The sequence below is a fragment of the Amblyomma mixtum genome, chromosome 3 (assembly GCF_055824585.1).
Source record: "Amblyomma mixtum isolate Tamu chromosome 3, ASM5582458v1, whole genome shotgun sequence".
NCBI classification, from domain to species: Eukaryota; Metazoa; Arthropoda; class Arachnida; order Ixodida; family Ixodidae; genus Amblyomma; species Amblyomma mixtum.
In genome coordinates this window covers 405,938,480-405,954,160 of record NC_143014.1, presented here as the reverse complement: position 1 = coordinate 405,954,160, position 15,681 = coordinate 405,938,480, and the positions used below count along the sequence as shown (strand labels likewise).

The 15,681-nt window shown below is 48.4% G+C and overlaps 1 protein-coding gene across 1 annotated transcript in view; it reads left to right on the top strand.

Annotated features, from left to right (window-relative positions):
* The first annotated feature begins 1,036 nt into the window (after positions 1-1,036).
* Positions 1,037-15,681, top strand: part of LOC149357487 (uncharacterized) — a 115,020-nt gene continuing 100,375 nt past the window's right edge. The window contains exons 1-6 of the mRNA XM_089584747.1: positions 1,037-1,114; positions 3,101-3,176; positions 7,551-7,664; positions 9,940-10,053; positions 11,046-11,147; positions 12,337-12,369. Coding sequence (XP_089440873.1) covers positions 9,985-10,053; positions 11,046-11,147; positions 12,337-12,369 — 204 coding nt within the window. The 5' untranslated portion in view covers positions 1,037-1,114; positions 3,101-3,176; positions 7,551-7,664; positions 9,940-9,984. The remainder of the gene's footprint in view (positions 1,115-3,100; positions 3,177-7,550; positions 7,665-9,939; positions 10,054-11,045; positions 11,148-12,336; positions 12,370-15,681) is intronic.

Genomic DNA, 15,681 nt, shown 5'->3' with positions numbered 1-15,681 from the left:
TGTGACGGTCAGTCGAGGACATCTCCATTGAGTCTGAGACCACTATCTCCACACTCTCTAAGGGTGGGAGGAAGCATAAGGGTGAAAAGAGGTGACATTGGCGAAGATGCGTTCAATGAAGGCGGAGGTTTTAGGACTCTAACCATGCTTGCAGACATCATTTCATACAGTTTTTAGTGGTGGCCCCAATGATTATACATCGGGATTGGAAGGTATTTAGACGTGAGATATACAAGTATCTAAGCATACGCACAAATCGTGGGGTAACTGACTGTGACGCCGGCCAGAAAAATTAATTAAAATATTATGAGAAATGCCCTCTCATGAATGTAAGGGTGCTCCCGGGTACAATACACGGTAATTGATTCGAGCATTCTTAAAACATGGAGTGGTTCTGGGCACGTCGTTGGCAGATGTTAGTAGCTAAGATCCGGCAGACATCCTGTGCTTGTTATTTAGCAGAGGGAAGTGCAAGGTTGCTCCAGGCGCCAGTTGCAGTACGAGTAGGGAAAGGAATAAGGGTTGGATAAGAATGGGGGGGGGGGGGTGAGGGGGTGGATTTTCGGAAGCATGCAAAGTGACCAGGATCACTTGGTGTGGAAAGCATCTGAGCCAGAGTGGGGATAACAGTGAGGTACAATTCATTTCAGGTGTCTAAACCTTGTTGTAGCTTCACTACTTGGGGGAGAAGAATCTAGCCCCTCGCTAAATTTTAAAAAGACAAAAGTTAGGAAACTCGGGGAGAGTGGACTTGGGACAGTTTAGAGCACACATCAGAAATATTCACTGCCACAAAAAAAAAGGCAGCCAAAATGACGTCGGAACTCCATAAGTTAATCCAAATAAATTTTGAAGTTCCAACACTTTGCAGATAAGCACTTCATTTGGGGCGCAAAAAATTGCCGCTTAAAGTCAGAATGACACCTTTTAAATGTGCTTATGGTTTCGCTTTTTGGCGCTGCAATAAGCACTTTTAGTGGTTTCTATGCAGAAATTACCCCTGGCTGCCCTGATTATGTCCCTTCTGTGATGCCGTATTTTCAGTCTCGTCGGGACCACAAGAAAGGCAGCGTTATTACAGACAGCAGCTCGAGCGCGAAAGGCTGAAATTGCAGTAAGTAAAGTATAAAATAACTAGTTTTTTTGTGCATGTCAAGTAACCCCTCCAGTCCACGTGGCTAGTGGAAAAAGCCAAACTTTGTCAAGCCAGAGCGCCAAGGGTAGCTTTCGAAATGCTAAGAACTGATATGGCTATTACTAGCGACCGGGTACAAATCTCTATTTGCAGCTAGGTGCCTAACTCTACAAGTAAAAAGTTAAAAATGCGTTAACCAGCTTACTACTGAAGACAGTTGACCAGTTTTCTTGGTTTGCCAACACTAGTAATACTGTGCCTCAAATGCCATTTTTTTTCTCCAAAAAGCCTTTTTTAATTTTTAATGTGTTCCCTGAAACACCTGGTACATTTCCTGTGTACGGTTACAAGCCAGTGAATAGTGAACGTATGGAAACTTTCCACTTCAATGAAATTGGCATTCTTTTTCATCTTAGTCTTTACTCAGCAATGTATTCAGACATGACTGCTTGACAATTACGGCAACTTATTAAAAATTCCAGCTTATAGGCTGCTGGATCTCTATGCAGGCTGCACTGCTGGGATGATCAGGAAACCAAACTGAAGTTTGGCGGCATGACTAAGGCTCTTCTGCTTTTTAAAAGGAGCGACAGCTACATGGGCTCTCTCTCGGGGGTTCCATGAAGCAGCGCTAGTAGACAACTTGCCTATCTCTGCCATGTTTTCTGCGGACGATTGAAAGGGCACTCAGTGAGCGCATTTCATGTGCTGCTATGCTGGGGTTCGTGCACCTTTTAGTCTCTTACTCAGAAGTTTATCCTTTGAGCTTTTGCACGGCAAGCATGCAGTTTATTCTATTATTTATTTTCAGTACACCCTGCAGCTCCGAAGCTTTATAGCAGGGGAGTGGGTACAACGTTAAAGTGACCAGCAGTTGAATAAAATCACATGAGAGAAAGAACAAAGGGGGAGTGAGGGTTGACAAAGAAGCAATGTATAGAGATAAATTAAACAAATAATATACAACCGAAGAAGCAGCAGTACATTTGTTCAACTAATATTTGAAAGAACAGTTAAATCACCAATCATTGATAGCCATAAAAATACATCACGATGAGCACTCGCAGCTCCAATTGGCAGCTTGTTCCGGTGAGAAATAGTATGTATAGGATACCACATCGGCTGAAGAAGCAGCTATCGCACTAACGATATCCAAGAATAGCAAGGAAACGATTATGTCCGACTCACACGTAGCGGTACTTAGTTATATTAGGGGCTGCGTGGGCATTCCATGTTGGAACATTTTCGAAACGTCCAATCCCCAGAATGTCCTGATGGTCTGGACACTAGGGCACCTCTCAACGACGGCCAATGGGGTGGCCAACACAGCTGCTCGAGCTGCCCTCCTCCAAGCATCTGGCACACAGCCTCTCTCTGACACCATTAACGATGCCTCACCCTTACTAAGCTACGCTGAAACTAAAGATTACGATAAGATTGTTACAAGGAAATATTTTCTAGCTCACAAAAGCCGTAGCAAATTTGAAGAACACATCATCCGGCGGCTGCAAACTGTCCAATCCCTACTTTATGAGCTAATGGTATCAAGACATACGCAATTCATTCTGCCCCTTCTGTGGAGCACCTGGCACACTATTTCACACAGTTTGGGAATGTCAAGAAAACCCAGACCTGGGCAACAATCTTTATCCAACATGTCGCTGTCCTCTCGACCAGAATTCATTAGGACTTGGGAGAGTATAGAGCACACTTCAAAAATATTCACTGCCGCGAAAAAAAAAAGGCAGCCAGAATGTCGTCAGAACTCCATAAGTTAATCCAAAGAAAATTTGAATTTCCATCACTTTGCACATAAGCACTTAATTTTTGGTGCAAAAAAATCGCCGCTTAAATGTGCGTAAGGTTTCGCTTTTTGGCGCTGCAAAGAGCACTTTTTGTGGTTTCTATGCAGAAATCACCCCTGGCTGCCCTGGTTATGTGCCTTCTGTGACGCCGTATTTTCAGAGTCTCGTCGCGACCAAAAGAACGGCAGCGTTATTACAGCCGGCTCCTCGAGTGGGAAAGGCTGAAAATATTTGCAGTAAGTAAAGTATAAAATGTAGTTTTTTTGTGGATGTCAAGGGATGACACATCGCATCGGCATGTACTGAATCCGCTTGTCTCAAGGGTAAGGGAGGACGAATTCAGTGCTCCTTGACCGCTGCTAAAGTGGAGTATTGAGCTCCCACTCACAGACCGACACTCTACGAATAAAGGCTATAACTGGACAAGCTAAATTTGCATGATGGCCTTTTGTGGTTAGCAGCAGGTGCGAAGTCGCGTGGACAACCTCAGCACACGATACTTATAGATATAATATCTCCATGCAGGGCAAATCTAGAGTACCTCTGAATTATTCTTTGGAAAAATGAAATGAAGCTTTCATGTCGAGAGGAAAAGTGGAGGGAAGTCACTCATTTCGCAGTGAAAGCCGGATCAAGTTTACCGACGCATTATTTGCTCTAAATTTGTGTCATAACTTATTTTCCTAGTTTCGTGGTCTTACTCTGTTTGTTTCTTATGTAGGAGGTGTTGGAAAACCTTCTTTCTTCCCCACTACTCCCATTTAAAATTCAGAGGGTCTGTGGATGGCGTCTACGTACGGAGCGTAGGTTAGATATATCGAACAGCTATTAGAGCCATCTCCCGGATGCGTATCTTCCCGCATCGTTGAGCGAAATACTTGTGGCATCTATTCTGCGCACGTGTCTTAATTTTCATAGCTGATCTCTCATCGCCTAATGGCGCCAAAATTTGAACACAGATGACGTAAAACAATGAGAGAACAGTGAAAATAGGCCAGCCGGCCACGTGATGAGTAAGTGACATATGCAACTGACACGTAGACCCGCCGATCAGATGCAGCGGCAGTGGGGGAGGGGGCAGTTGAAAGGCTCTGAAACACCTTCCCTCTTAATTTGGCGAGCCCTTCCCGGCGAAGCTTTCATGCTCGCATCCTACTCCGTCACCCACACCTGCGTATACAAGTTGATAGGTGGCTATTGGTTACATTCTTTCAGACCTTAGGCAGCTACCATGGCCGCGGCCAATAAGCCGCATAGCTCCGGCGGATCGGGAAGCTCCGCACCACTAGGCGGCGTGCAAAAAAGTGAGAAAAGTAGAGGGAAAGGCGCGAACAAGCTGAAATTCAAATTCTGACTACAGATAACTGAGCTTCCACAAAGTGCATTAAAAAAAAATCTTGCTGGACAATATTCCTAACGCGGCGTGCTTTAGCATCCCATGCATACCGCCATTTTATTAGAGCGCCATTTCAGAGCTCCTTTAAGGTGGCGGTCCCACTGACGGTGAGCGGGAACCATTTTTGGTGATATTTGTACGTCGACTGTACCTCGCTCGTTCGCTTCATAAATATGGTTCAGATATCTCCAAAAAGCTACTTTTCTCTGCTTTCAAAAGATGCATTTTGTTTAACGGTAGCTGCAAATTTGTTTCAACTGTAAAAGAAAACGCAAAGATGAAAACTGGCAGTTGAGCTCAACTTGTCTCAGGAAATGCAAAATTGTGAAAAACCTCTTGCACCTAGAGAAATATCTTTCGAGATACTTTGAGATTGGATGCTAATCAACATAGTTAAGCATTTAGAAGTACGTGTATGTATTAGTTTATTAGCCACACATGTTTGAAAAGCATAGAAAACAGAACAATGTAATCTGCAATAACTTTTGGGATATGTATTGCATTGCGGCGCCTTTTTGTACAGTTTGAGATCGTCTAATCGCCCTTCCATTCTGAAAATTTCATCCGTCTGCCTTGTTTAGTTTAAAATTATTCCTGATCAAAATTAGCGTTTTTTCGAAATAGTTAAAAACGGAATGCAAAATTGTTCAGGTAACCAGCGCGTGGCAGTTTTGAGATTTTGCGTGAAGAAACTTAATACTTCGCTCTACGCGGCTAAGCATCGCCTTTACTCTAAGGCTTTTGGGGAATGCGCAATGTCTAGTTGATTTTAGCTACCTTTTTTGTTCTCCTCATGAAGGACACAAGCTCTTGAAACGTTCCGCGGCTTCTTTTTTTCTGGCAAATATACTCTTAAAATGTCGGTCTCTCATTCCTTTAATCAACTTGTAACAATTGCCAAGAACAAAGTCCACAGAATACAAACAATAATAGCAATAACGCAGCGACATGCGATAAATGTAGATAAATTTAGTAAGTAGCGCCATCTACACACATGCACGTGTACAAAATAATCACAGTTCAAAAAAATAACGAGTGTGGCGCTGCTAAACATTTACAATCAGGAGGTGTTCACGAGAGGGAACGATACCTCTACGATGTTCGCACGTTTCCCTCGATTTTGCCCTATGTAGTGTGTGTCGAACTTCCAAGCAGATTTCCGCCATATTGCTTTGCTGGATTGTTTTGTAGCGTAAAGCTAGTAAAGCCACACTACGCGGGTCAGAGCCGAGTTGCGCGAGTGTGCGCCGCCTGTTATGCGCAGCGCGAGAACCGCGTGACGTCACGAGAGGCGCAGGTCCGCCGGTGCGAGCTCCTCGCTGCCGGCGCCGCCGGCGTGCGCTCCTCTCCGACGCGTGACCTCGTGTTTACGACAGTTGCGCCGCGCGCTACTGCGCATGCGCGAGGAGGGTGCGCGGAGAAATGACGGTCGCGCTCAACATGTAAGCTCTGGTAAGCTAACGAGAGTCGAGCCGCTGCCAAACGGCGCAGAAGACTGGAAAATGTAAATTCTTCCGATCCCGAGGTTGTCGCCTGGCAGTTTGCCGTCGAGCAGCCAAGGCGAAACGTGCGGCCGAAACACCGGATCACTTGACGCTACGTATATCCAGGCATAGAAGTGCTAAGCCACTGCCAATTTTTTTCACCTGACGCTACGAAACGCATTCTGGGCGTCGTATTATTTTTCGAGGACAGCTTTGGCATTGCTAAAGCGACAGGAAAGGGAAGAGACAGGCTTTCGCTTCGTGCTGCCGGTTGTTCGTTGTTCCGGCTAGCGCTGTGGAGGGGAAGTTGGAGAGCGCTCGATTCGCCTGCACTCAATGCACCAGTTCGGCAAAGTTCTGCGGCAGCGGCGGTGCGGCGGGTGTGTACCGCTAGTTCCGGCACTTTGAGCGCAGTTTGGCACTGTCTGCTGCCAAAACGGATGGTCGAGTGCAGGCCTGGTCGTCGCTAGCCTTTGCGATGCCAATGAATTGGAGCCAGCTGTTTACAGCCTACATCAGCGGCAGCCAACCTCTCGTATCTCATGAAGAAATGTGCAAACCGCACATCACAATAACATGTTGCCATGAACCAGCCTCGATCCGTTTCTTTGGAGAACTCGAGCAGCGTTCTAGCTTGTCGACGAGTGAAAGTTACTTGAGTCTCCGCCGTTTATCACAACCCGCAAACCAACATCTGCTTCCATGGCGGCTGCAGCTGCACTATTTCAGCACTAACCATGGAGCAGGTGCAGTTTTCCTGAACTAGACTCGCACTTCTTTCAAACGAATGCCGTGGTTCAGAGGGCGCCATGTTCCACCGCTGAAATGAATCCATGTGGTATATAAGTCGGGTACAACTCAAGAACGAAGCAGCACATGCCTATCAAAGGAGACCGCCCAGCCAAGCGCGTCGACCGAACAGTTTTCTGTTCGGTCACCACAGGTGCGCCGCGACAGCAGTGGAGACTGAAGCTGCCACGACCGTCTGTTGCCGAATATGACCCCACCTGTAGCATTCAGCGCTTTTGCGAAAAAGACGCTCTCGCGCGGATCTATGCGAAAGGTGAGCAGCCCAGCCCTCTCCCCCCCTCCCCCTTTAGTGGCCAGTGCAGCTGAGACAATTAACGGGGGCACCACACCTACTAGTACCTTCGCCTTTCTCCCTGTCTTTTCCCCTGCTCCTGCTCAGGTGCTCCTAGAGACGATGGCGGATGCCGGGGCAGCAAAATCTCTTCCTTTCTTTTTGCGTTATTATTCTTTTAGCCTTATCCCGAACAAAGGACATCCACCGTCTTTGTAGGCAAAAATCAGGCAATTCACGAGCTAGTTTTAGTGCCTCTTCAGTCCCGTTGTCTCTTGTCCACGGCGTCGTCATCACCTTAAGAAAATACCTTTCTCTCTTTCAATCTTGCGACATCATCTCTACCTCTTTTCCCCTCCCGCGGCGAATAAGATAGTGGTTACGTGCCTTATTCACTTTTATGAAAAATGAATGGATACCTCAGAGACCTCACACAATGCCACGTTTCTGTAAAAGACAATGGCAGGAAACAGCATGACACCAAGGGCACACCACTTAAGCTCAAAGCGCCCGAAAATGCCTCCCGACTTGAAATGGCTAGGGTGAGGTTGCAGCGAAAGGGAAATGGGTTGTTGGAAGGAAGAGAGGTCAGGTATGAAATATACGACAAAGTGTTTTTGTCGAATGACGCTGATAATCTCTTTTTCAGGCCTTAGTGGAGGGGAGATATCCTTCGGTGGTGGCTACCCGGGATACGGTGTGCCCTTCATTTCCTGAAGGTGCTCGCCGGCGCGCCAACCAGCCTGCATGTTTGCATGAGCAGGTACGTTCACTGTAGCTGGAGGTACTTAGGCGCTTTCCGAAAGATACTCGCGGCATAGACTTGAATCCTTTTGTAATATCTAGACCCAGCGCCTTCGGTTAGGCAGCTGTTTGAATAGAAGAACTCGATCTTTGTTATGTCTTCTCTTAAGTGACTCGTCAAGAAGAAAGTTCCGAAGCCCCGAATTTTGTTCTCAGTATGGTAAGGTATTTAAGCCGCCGTTAATAACTAACGGTCGGTATCATCAGCTTTCCGCCTTGTTTTGGCTCTACCACAAGCTTGTATTTTTGTTCGCCAGCCCCCTGGGGGCGCCGGAATACCTTCGCCAGAAGCCTACGAGCAGTGGCTGGGCTGTGCGCTCGGCCTGCTGCAACGATGTCCTACGCGATCTATTTTGCAATCAAAGCTCATTAAGAAACCCAACCGCTGAGAAGTCTCAGGTTTTACACTATCCAGAACAACTAGGGCTAGCGCACCTTTTTGGCATTTGGCCTAACCAAGATAAAACGTTTGGTATTTTTTTTCTTCTAACTTAGATCGTCTCGGCGCCCTAGAAGTGCTCATCGCGCACTTGAGTGAGGGGTTTACTACTATACTGAGAGCGTCTATTTTGTAGTGTGTTACACACAATATTGGAGACAACTGCGTGCGATCGATAGAACACCGGCCGAAAGCAACGCTTTCGCATGACAATTTCCGATACGCTTGCCACGCATGTCGATACAGAGCAAAAGAGCTAAGATGACAACCAGGCTTAGGAGCAGCGCGGTGCAATTCACATTACAATAACACTATCCAGCTTATGCACGTCAAGGAAGCCAAGGTAGCGCTTAACGCAATGCGGTGTTGCGTCACTGGAGAAGAGAACACTTCGAAGACAACCCTTTGAGCTCTGTATGGGAATACGTTTCAGGCATGCTTACCATCCGAGATTTGGTATTGAATATCGTTCTTTCATATTGTTTCGGCGCCATTGAATGCTTAGGTTCCAGCTGCCAGCACCCGCGACGCGTAAGGGCTCCCTGCGCGTGAAGACAACGGCAGCGGCCGGGTGGCGCTTTCTTCGGGCCACTAGGCTATTCTATGTCTTCCTTTTTACAGTGAAAGCTTCATAATAAAATCGCAAAGAAGGCGCTCGTCGCCTCGTACTCATCGCACACGCACTAGATCACATTCAGTTACGTGATTAGCGCTGGTCACATGATGTCCCACGGTGGCGCAGTGGTTATGGCGCTTGGCTGCTGACCCGAAAGACGCGGGTTCGATCGCGGCCGCGGAGGTCGAATTTCGATGGAGGCGAAATTCTAGAGGCCCGTGTACTCTGCGATGTCAGTGCACGTTAAGAACCCCAGGTGGTCGAAATTTACGTAGCTCTTATCTACGGCGTCCCTCATAGCCTGAGTTGCTTTGAAACGCAAAACCCCGAGAGACCAAACCAAACCATTTATTCTCGTTCGCCGCACACTCTTAAGATGGGGCCTGCTTACAAGAGGGGTAATTTTGCTTTTTTCATGTACCTCTACTACTGCGCCTTGTTTATCCTCGGTGGCACTTGGGCTATGAGGATTACATATGCAAGAACAGATCAGAATGCTCTAGAAAAACACACTTATGCTTTCCTGTTTCTACGGTCTTCGAAATTACTGCCGTTCTACTGTGCCCTTTATTTCGAGCATTTATTGCTCTCTTTCAATTTAGTACGGTGGAGGATGTTGTCATTGTGTTCTTGGACGAACACCGACCCGCTGGTTGCTATCGCCGCCGGGCACGATTTTTTTAGTCCTTGTGGGCGATAATCAGCTTATTGAAAGGTTAGTTTTAGTGCCACTTCAGTCCGGTCGTCTCTTGTTCACGGCGTCGTCATCGTTATCGCCGCGTGCTAGTACCGTTCTCTAACTATTTCTATCTTATGGCAAAACCTCTTCTTACTTCCGCTCTCATGCCGGCAAAATGGTATAGGTAATGCGCCTTATTCAGTTTTATAGAAAATTGAATGGGTACCCAGAAGTTCTAAGAAAATTTCACACTGCTGTGAATAACAGTAGCAGGGAAGAGAATGACGGTACTTAGAGGAGGAGGAGGAGGTAAGAAAGGTTAAAGTACTTTGAGAAAACCATTTAAGCTGAGAGGGCTCAGAGAAGGCCCTGCGGTATTAAAGAGGAAGGGTGATATTGCAGCGAAAGGGAAATTGGTTGTTGGGAGTAGAAAGGTCTGGGAAAAGGTTCACGACAGCGTGGTTTTGTCGAATGATCTTGATAGTCTGTATCTTTTTCAGGTCTTAGCAGAGGATGAATACTCCGCTGCCGTGGCTAATCCGGCCATGTTGCCCGTTTCTTTTTATGAAGAGGCTATGCGGCGCTCCCCCCAGGCTATCGAATTCCCAGAGCTGGTACGTTCACTCAAGCAGGGGGTACTTAGGTGGTCCCCGAAGGATACTCGCGCCACAGACTTGTGTAGTGTTAGATACGGCGCATACGGTTGATTAACTGATTGAGTGAAAAAAAAAACAAGCTATTTTTATATCTTCTCAAAAGTGGCTCATCAAGAACAAATGTACGAATCCCTGAATTTATTCTCAGTATGGGAAGATATTTAAGCCGATTTAACAGACTGGCCCTCTATTGTGATCAATGGCCTTTTGCGTTACTTTGGCGCTACCCTCGAGGCATTGGGATGCCTGCGTCAGAAACCTACGAGCAGTGGCTGGGCTGTGCGCTCATCGTACTGCAAGGGTATACTGCGCAATTTTTTTTTTTGCAACGAAAACTTTCCGTAATAAGCGAAACCGTCGAGAAGCCTCATGTGAAACTATCCAGAACTACTATAGCTAACTCACCTGAGTCACACTTCGCCTAACCAAGATAAATCTTTTGTTACTGTTTTCGACGAACTCCTTACTGCGTCAGGGCGCCGTAGAGGTGGTCATCACGCACAGGTGTGCTTGGCCTCTGAGGAGACATCTGCGTACATTTATGCGCCCAAATGAACACTTCTTTCCTCTCATTTAGCTTTTGTACCTTTAATTCCCGTTTAGAGCACTCGCTCAATAGTTATATCAAAGCGGTTTCTCTTTCCACGTTATTCACGATGACTCCCGTTGTTACATACCCATTGTTCACGAAATACGATTCTGTCTTTAAATTGAGTTCGTCCGCCGGCGTGGTGCTTTTCTTTCTCGAAGATCCCTGAGCAAGGTTGTTGCTGTCGCCTCGCCAAGCAATTTCATTGTCAGCGCAAACGAACCCATTAAAATCTTTCATATGGTAGCACCTTTCAGCTCTCAATTGGATAGTTCGCAACAGGAGGGCAGAAGTGGGATGTGATTTACGGCTAGCTGCATTTGTCAAATAGACTCTGTCTCATTTCCATCCTATCGTGCAGCAAGGACACCGCGCGGGTAACGTCCCAAGGGCCAATGCAAGCTATCGTCAACCCGAAGCTTTGAGCTGGCGTCGCGACCAACCTGGTGAACCTTGGGATCTGGTACGTTGGCTCAAGTAGAGAGTACTGCGCCGTTTGCCATAACGTACTCGTGACGCACACAGCAACGCTTTTCTGCTGTTCAAATTTGGTAGACTCGGTCGAGCCACTCTTTAAATGGAGGACGCTGCACTTGCTTATGTCTTCTCCTGAATGATAGTTCAAAGGTAAAGGTGCGAAGTGCTAAACATTTGTGCACGTTATAGGAATACGGTTTAGAACCAGACTTACCCATCAAGACTGGGCATTAAGCATGTTTCTTTAGCATTGATTCGGCGACATCCCAAGCGTAGGTATTCCAGCTGAAAGCAGCCGCGAGTCGCTGCGCTCGCTACGCCTGACGACAACGAGCAGCGGCCGGGTTGCGCGTTCTGCTTGCCTCTAGGCTAATCTCTGCGCTCCTTTTTGCTGTGAAAGCTTGCATATGAAAACCACAGTAAAACCTCTCGTTGCCTCTTATTCATCGCGTACCCACGAGATCACATTGACTTTACGTGATTATTGCCGGTCACAAGATGCGCAGAGACGCTACAGCAAGCGCGTAGTGGTCTGAGCACACTTCCTGTTTTTGACTGAGCTCCAACATGGAATCGCCTCACTGCAGCCATTATTCGCATTGTGTAGGGACACTGTAGTGGTTTCTCTATTTGTGGTTTCTCTCATGGAATTGGGTAACGACGGCGCCATTGTACTTTGTCTGCAGAAGCAGGCGCAGAATAAATGTTGCTAAGCTGTTGAAGTAGCACGGGCAGTGCCTGCCTCCATAAGAAGTAGCGTTAAGGGACAGACCGCTCGAGTTTATTACGGTTGCAGGTCAGTCAGGCAGTTGGCGGTGTACAAGAGCATTGCCTCGGTGCGAGCGCACCGCTAGTCGAGTAGATAAACTGAGTGATAAACTACTTCGCAAGATACAGAAAACGCACAGTGTTCTTCATAGAATAGAACACGAAAGAAATTTGGGCGCCGCAATTTGAAAAGCGTTGTGGTGCCACCTGTTAAACACGGAGAGAACCACAATTTTCTGGCTGTCATGCCAAGCGGCACGACGTAGGGTACAGACGGGAGGACCGCCAGACCGCACTTTGGCAGCGCTGCCCGAAGCCATAATTAAAGACATAGTTTGTAGTCGAACTGTTCTTGAGTATGGGACTTCCAGCGAGGCCATTCTGTTCACTGACGATGTCTTTCGCAGGAACTTTGTACCCCACCGGCTCAAATCTCTCCGGTAAGTGTGAGAACCGCTGAAGGTTTTTTGAAACTATGTGTTGTGAGAACTCCACAATCTTCAGTAATGCAGCGAGCATTGATATAAAATGTTTATCTGGACCTCTGCCATTTGAGGGATAATGTGGGAGTAATTGTACACATAGCAGTTGTGATATAATTTTGACAAGCCACTATTTCAAGCCCTCCCGAGCTGGTATTTTTGAGAGCCACGAATTGCGAGCGTGTAGCCGTGATGTGCCAATATAAGGCGGTGAGCCCTGAAGACGACAAAATGCAAGCGAGGTGGTTGGAATGACTAAAATGGGTCATTGTCGTTCGCTCTTATGAGCTACGGTGGCTCAGTGGTTACGACGCTCGAGTGCTGAGCTAGAGCTCCCGGGTTCGAACCCTTCCTCGGCGGCCGCTTTTCAATGAAAGTGAAACGCAAAGGTTGCCGTGGGCTGTGGGATGTCGTAGCACATTGCCCAGAGACCCGCAGGCGATCATAATTACTCCGGAGCGCTCTACTACGGCACCTCTTTCTCTCTCTCGTCTTTCATCCTGCCTTTCCCATTTTCCTTACGCTGCGGTTCGGGTACCCAGAGGGATGTGAGAAAATTGCTGTGTCATCTCCTATGCTAAAAAATAATTTTTTGGACCACCGCACTCGACCCAATTCATTCACTTCTATGTTGAGATCTGCTTGGAAGTCTAAGTTCCAATCTATCCGCAAGTCTATGCAGTCGCGCTTCTTCAGCGCGTCCGCCAAGATCGATGCTGCTAACGCGTAAACACACAAAATCAACGCTGTATGTGTAAGCTGCATTTTTCATCTTGTGTAGCCGATTAGCAGCATTGGCACAGTGGGTACTGCGGTGGGTACAGGCCATCAATCAGCATGGGTTCGAACGCCATGCGAGCCGAAATCTGCCACCAGTCCTCAGCACGCCTATAAACGCACCGTGGGGGCGCACGCAACCTCCGGGCGAGGAGCTGTCCTCCTTGTGTGTGTGTGTCTCAGAAGAACGGTTGAATAAACGAGACACACACGCACACGCACACACAAACACACACGCACACACACACACACACACACACACACACACACACACACACACACACACACACACACACACACCATCCCATCGAGCAATTTTGCATGTTCCTCTTACACGATCACTGAATGCTCCAGTGAGGCCCATTTTGTGTTTTCGGCTTTCTTACTTGTCTTATAATTCGTCTTGAGCGCCCCGCCGATCAATATTTAACGCAGGTTGGCGTTTTTAACGCCCGTTAGAAAAAAAACGCAAGCTGAACAGCATGCAGCGGCATAGATATTGTCACGGACGCCGGTAGGACGTTCTATCTCTGGCAGAACAGTACCTGGCGAGCACACTGGGCAGAACGCAGCCGGCAGGCACTAGCACCGAGCAGAAGAGGACGAAGTCCGGCGCGCGACAAAGGTCGAAGACAGACCGCACGGGGGCGCCGGTAGAGTGATGGCTAAACTAAGTGCGGCATTGCCCCTCCCCTCTGGAAAGGCATCGACTCGATGCCTGAAAGTGAGGGGGAGCCACGTGTGGGTGTTAACAGAATCCCAGGCACCGTACGTGGTGAGAGGTGTCCTAGCGGGCATGGTATGGCTTGAGTCTTGCGACGTGCACAATTTCGGATGTCGGCGGGCGTCTGGAAGAACGAACACTTCCTTGCGGGCGCACTTCATACGTAACGTCGCTGAGTTTGCGGAGGACCTCGTAGGGGCCGAAGTAACGGCGCAAAAGCTTCTCGGAGCGACCGCGCAGACGGATGGGGCTCCAAACCCACACTTGATCGCCAGGCTGGAAAATGACTTCGCGGTGACGGAGGTTATAGCGGTGAGCATCGACTTCTTGCCGCACGCAGGTTCGTTGCCGAGCCAGCCGGCGGGCAGCCTCTGCATGGCGAACGAATGAATCAGCGTCGGCAACGGATGGGCGTGCAATATCGGGCAACAACATCGTGTCCAACATAGTCACAACTTCACGACCGTGTATCAAACGAAATGGGGTGAACCCCGTCGTCTCTTGAAGGGCAGTATTGTAGGCAAACGTGACGTACGGAAGGATTTCGTCCCAGTTCTTATGGTCATCATCGACGTACATAGAAATCATATCAGCGATAGTCTTATTGAGGCGCTCGGTTAGGCCGTTGGTTTGAGGATGGTAAGCTGTGGTCTTACGATGACTTGTGCCACTGAGCCGCATAACTTCCTGAGTAAGCGTGGACGTGAACGCTGTGCCTCGGTCAGTTAAAACGACATAAGGGGCGCCATGGCGGAGGACTATGCTGATGATGAAAAAGTCAGCAATTTCAGCAGCAGTGCCGCGGGGAAGAGCTTTCGTCTCACAATACCGGGTGAGGTAGTCGGTGGCAACCACAATATACCGGTTACCCAATGATGACGTGGGAAATGGGCCCAGTAAGTCCATGCCGACTTGGTGGAAAGGAATTCTCGGCGGAGCAATGGGTTGGAGCAAGCCAGCCGGCATGAAAGGTGGTTTCTTCCGACGGTGACACTCTCGGCAAGTGCGTACATAACGCTTGACAGCCGCAGAAAGCCTGGGCCAGTAATACCGGTGACGAACTCGTGCCATCGTTCGAGAAAATCCGAGGTGGCCGGAAGGAAGCTCGTCGTGGCATGCCTGCAAAACGTCAGTGTGGAGCGCCGTTGGAACCACGAGCAGGTAACCGGAGTCCGTCGGGCCGTAATTTCTTTTGTAGAGGACGCCATCTCGCAAGCAAAACGACGACAAGCCACGCACGAATAGACGAGGCGGTAACGAGGCGGTACCCTCAAGATAATCGATGAGTGGCCGCAATTCCGTGTCGTCCCTCTGTTGTTGAGCGAGGGCGGACGTGGTCAGAGCACCAATAAAGAGAGGGTCATCTTCGAGGTCGTCAGAGATGGACGGGATAGGAGCACGGGACAAGCAGTCTGCATCGCTGTGTTTGTTTCCCGACTTGTAGACAACTGTTACATCAAATTCTTGCAAGCGAAGGCTCCAACGAGCTAGCCGGCCCGAGGGGTCTTTAAGATTCGCGAGCCAACACAGTGAGTGGTGGTCACTCACGACCCGAAACGGGCGACCATACAAGTAGGGCCGGAACTTCGTTATCGCCCACACAACAGCTAGGCACTCCTTTTCAGTGGTTGAGTAATTGGCCTCGGACCGAGACAGCGTGCGGCTGCCGTAAGCAATCACGCGCTCAACACCATCTTGCCACTGGACGAGGACAGCACCGAGGCCAATGTTGCTGGCATCGGTGTGAAGTTCTGTATCCGCCTCCTCGT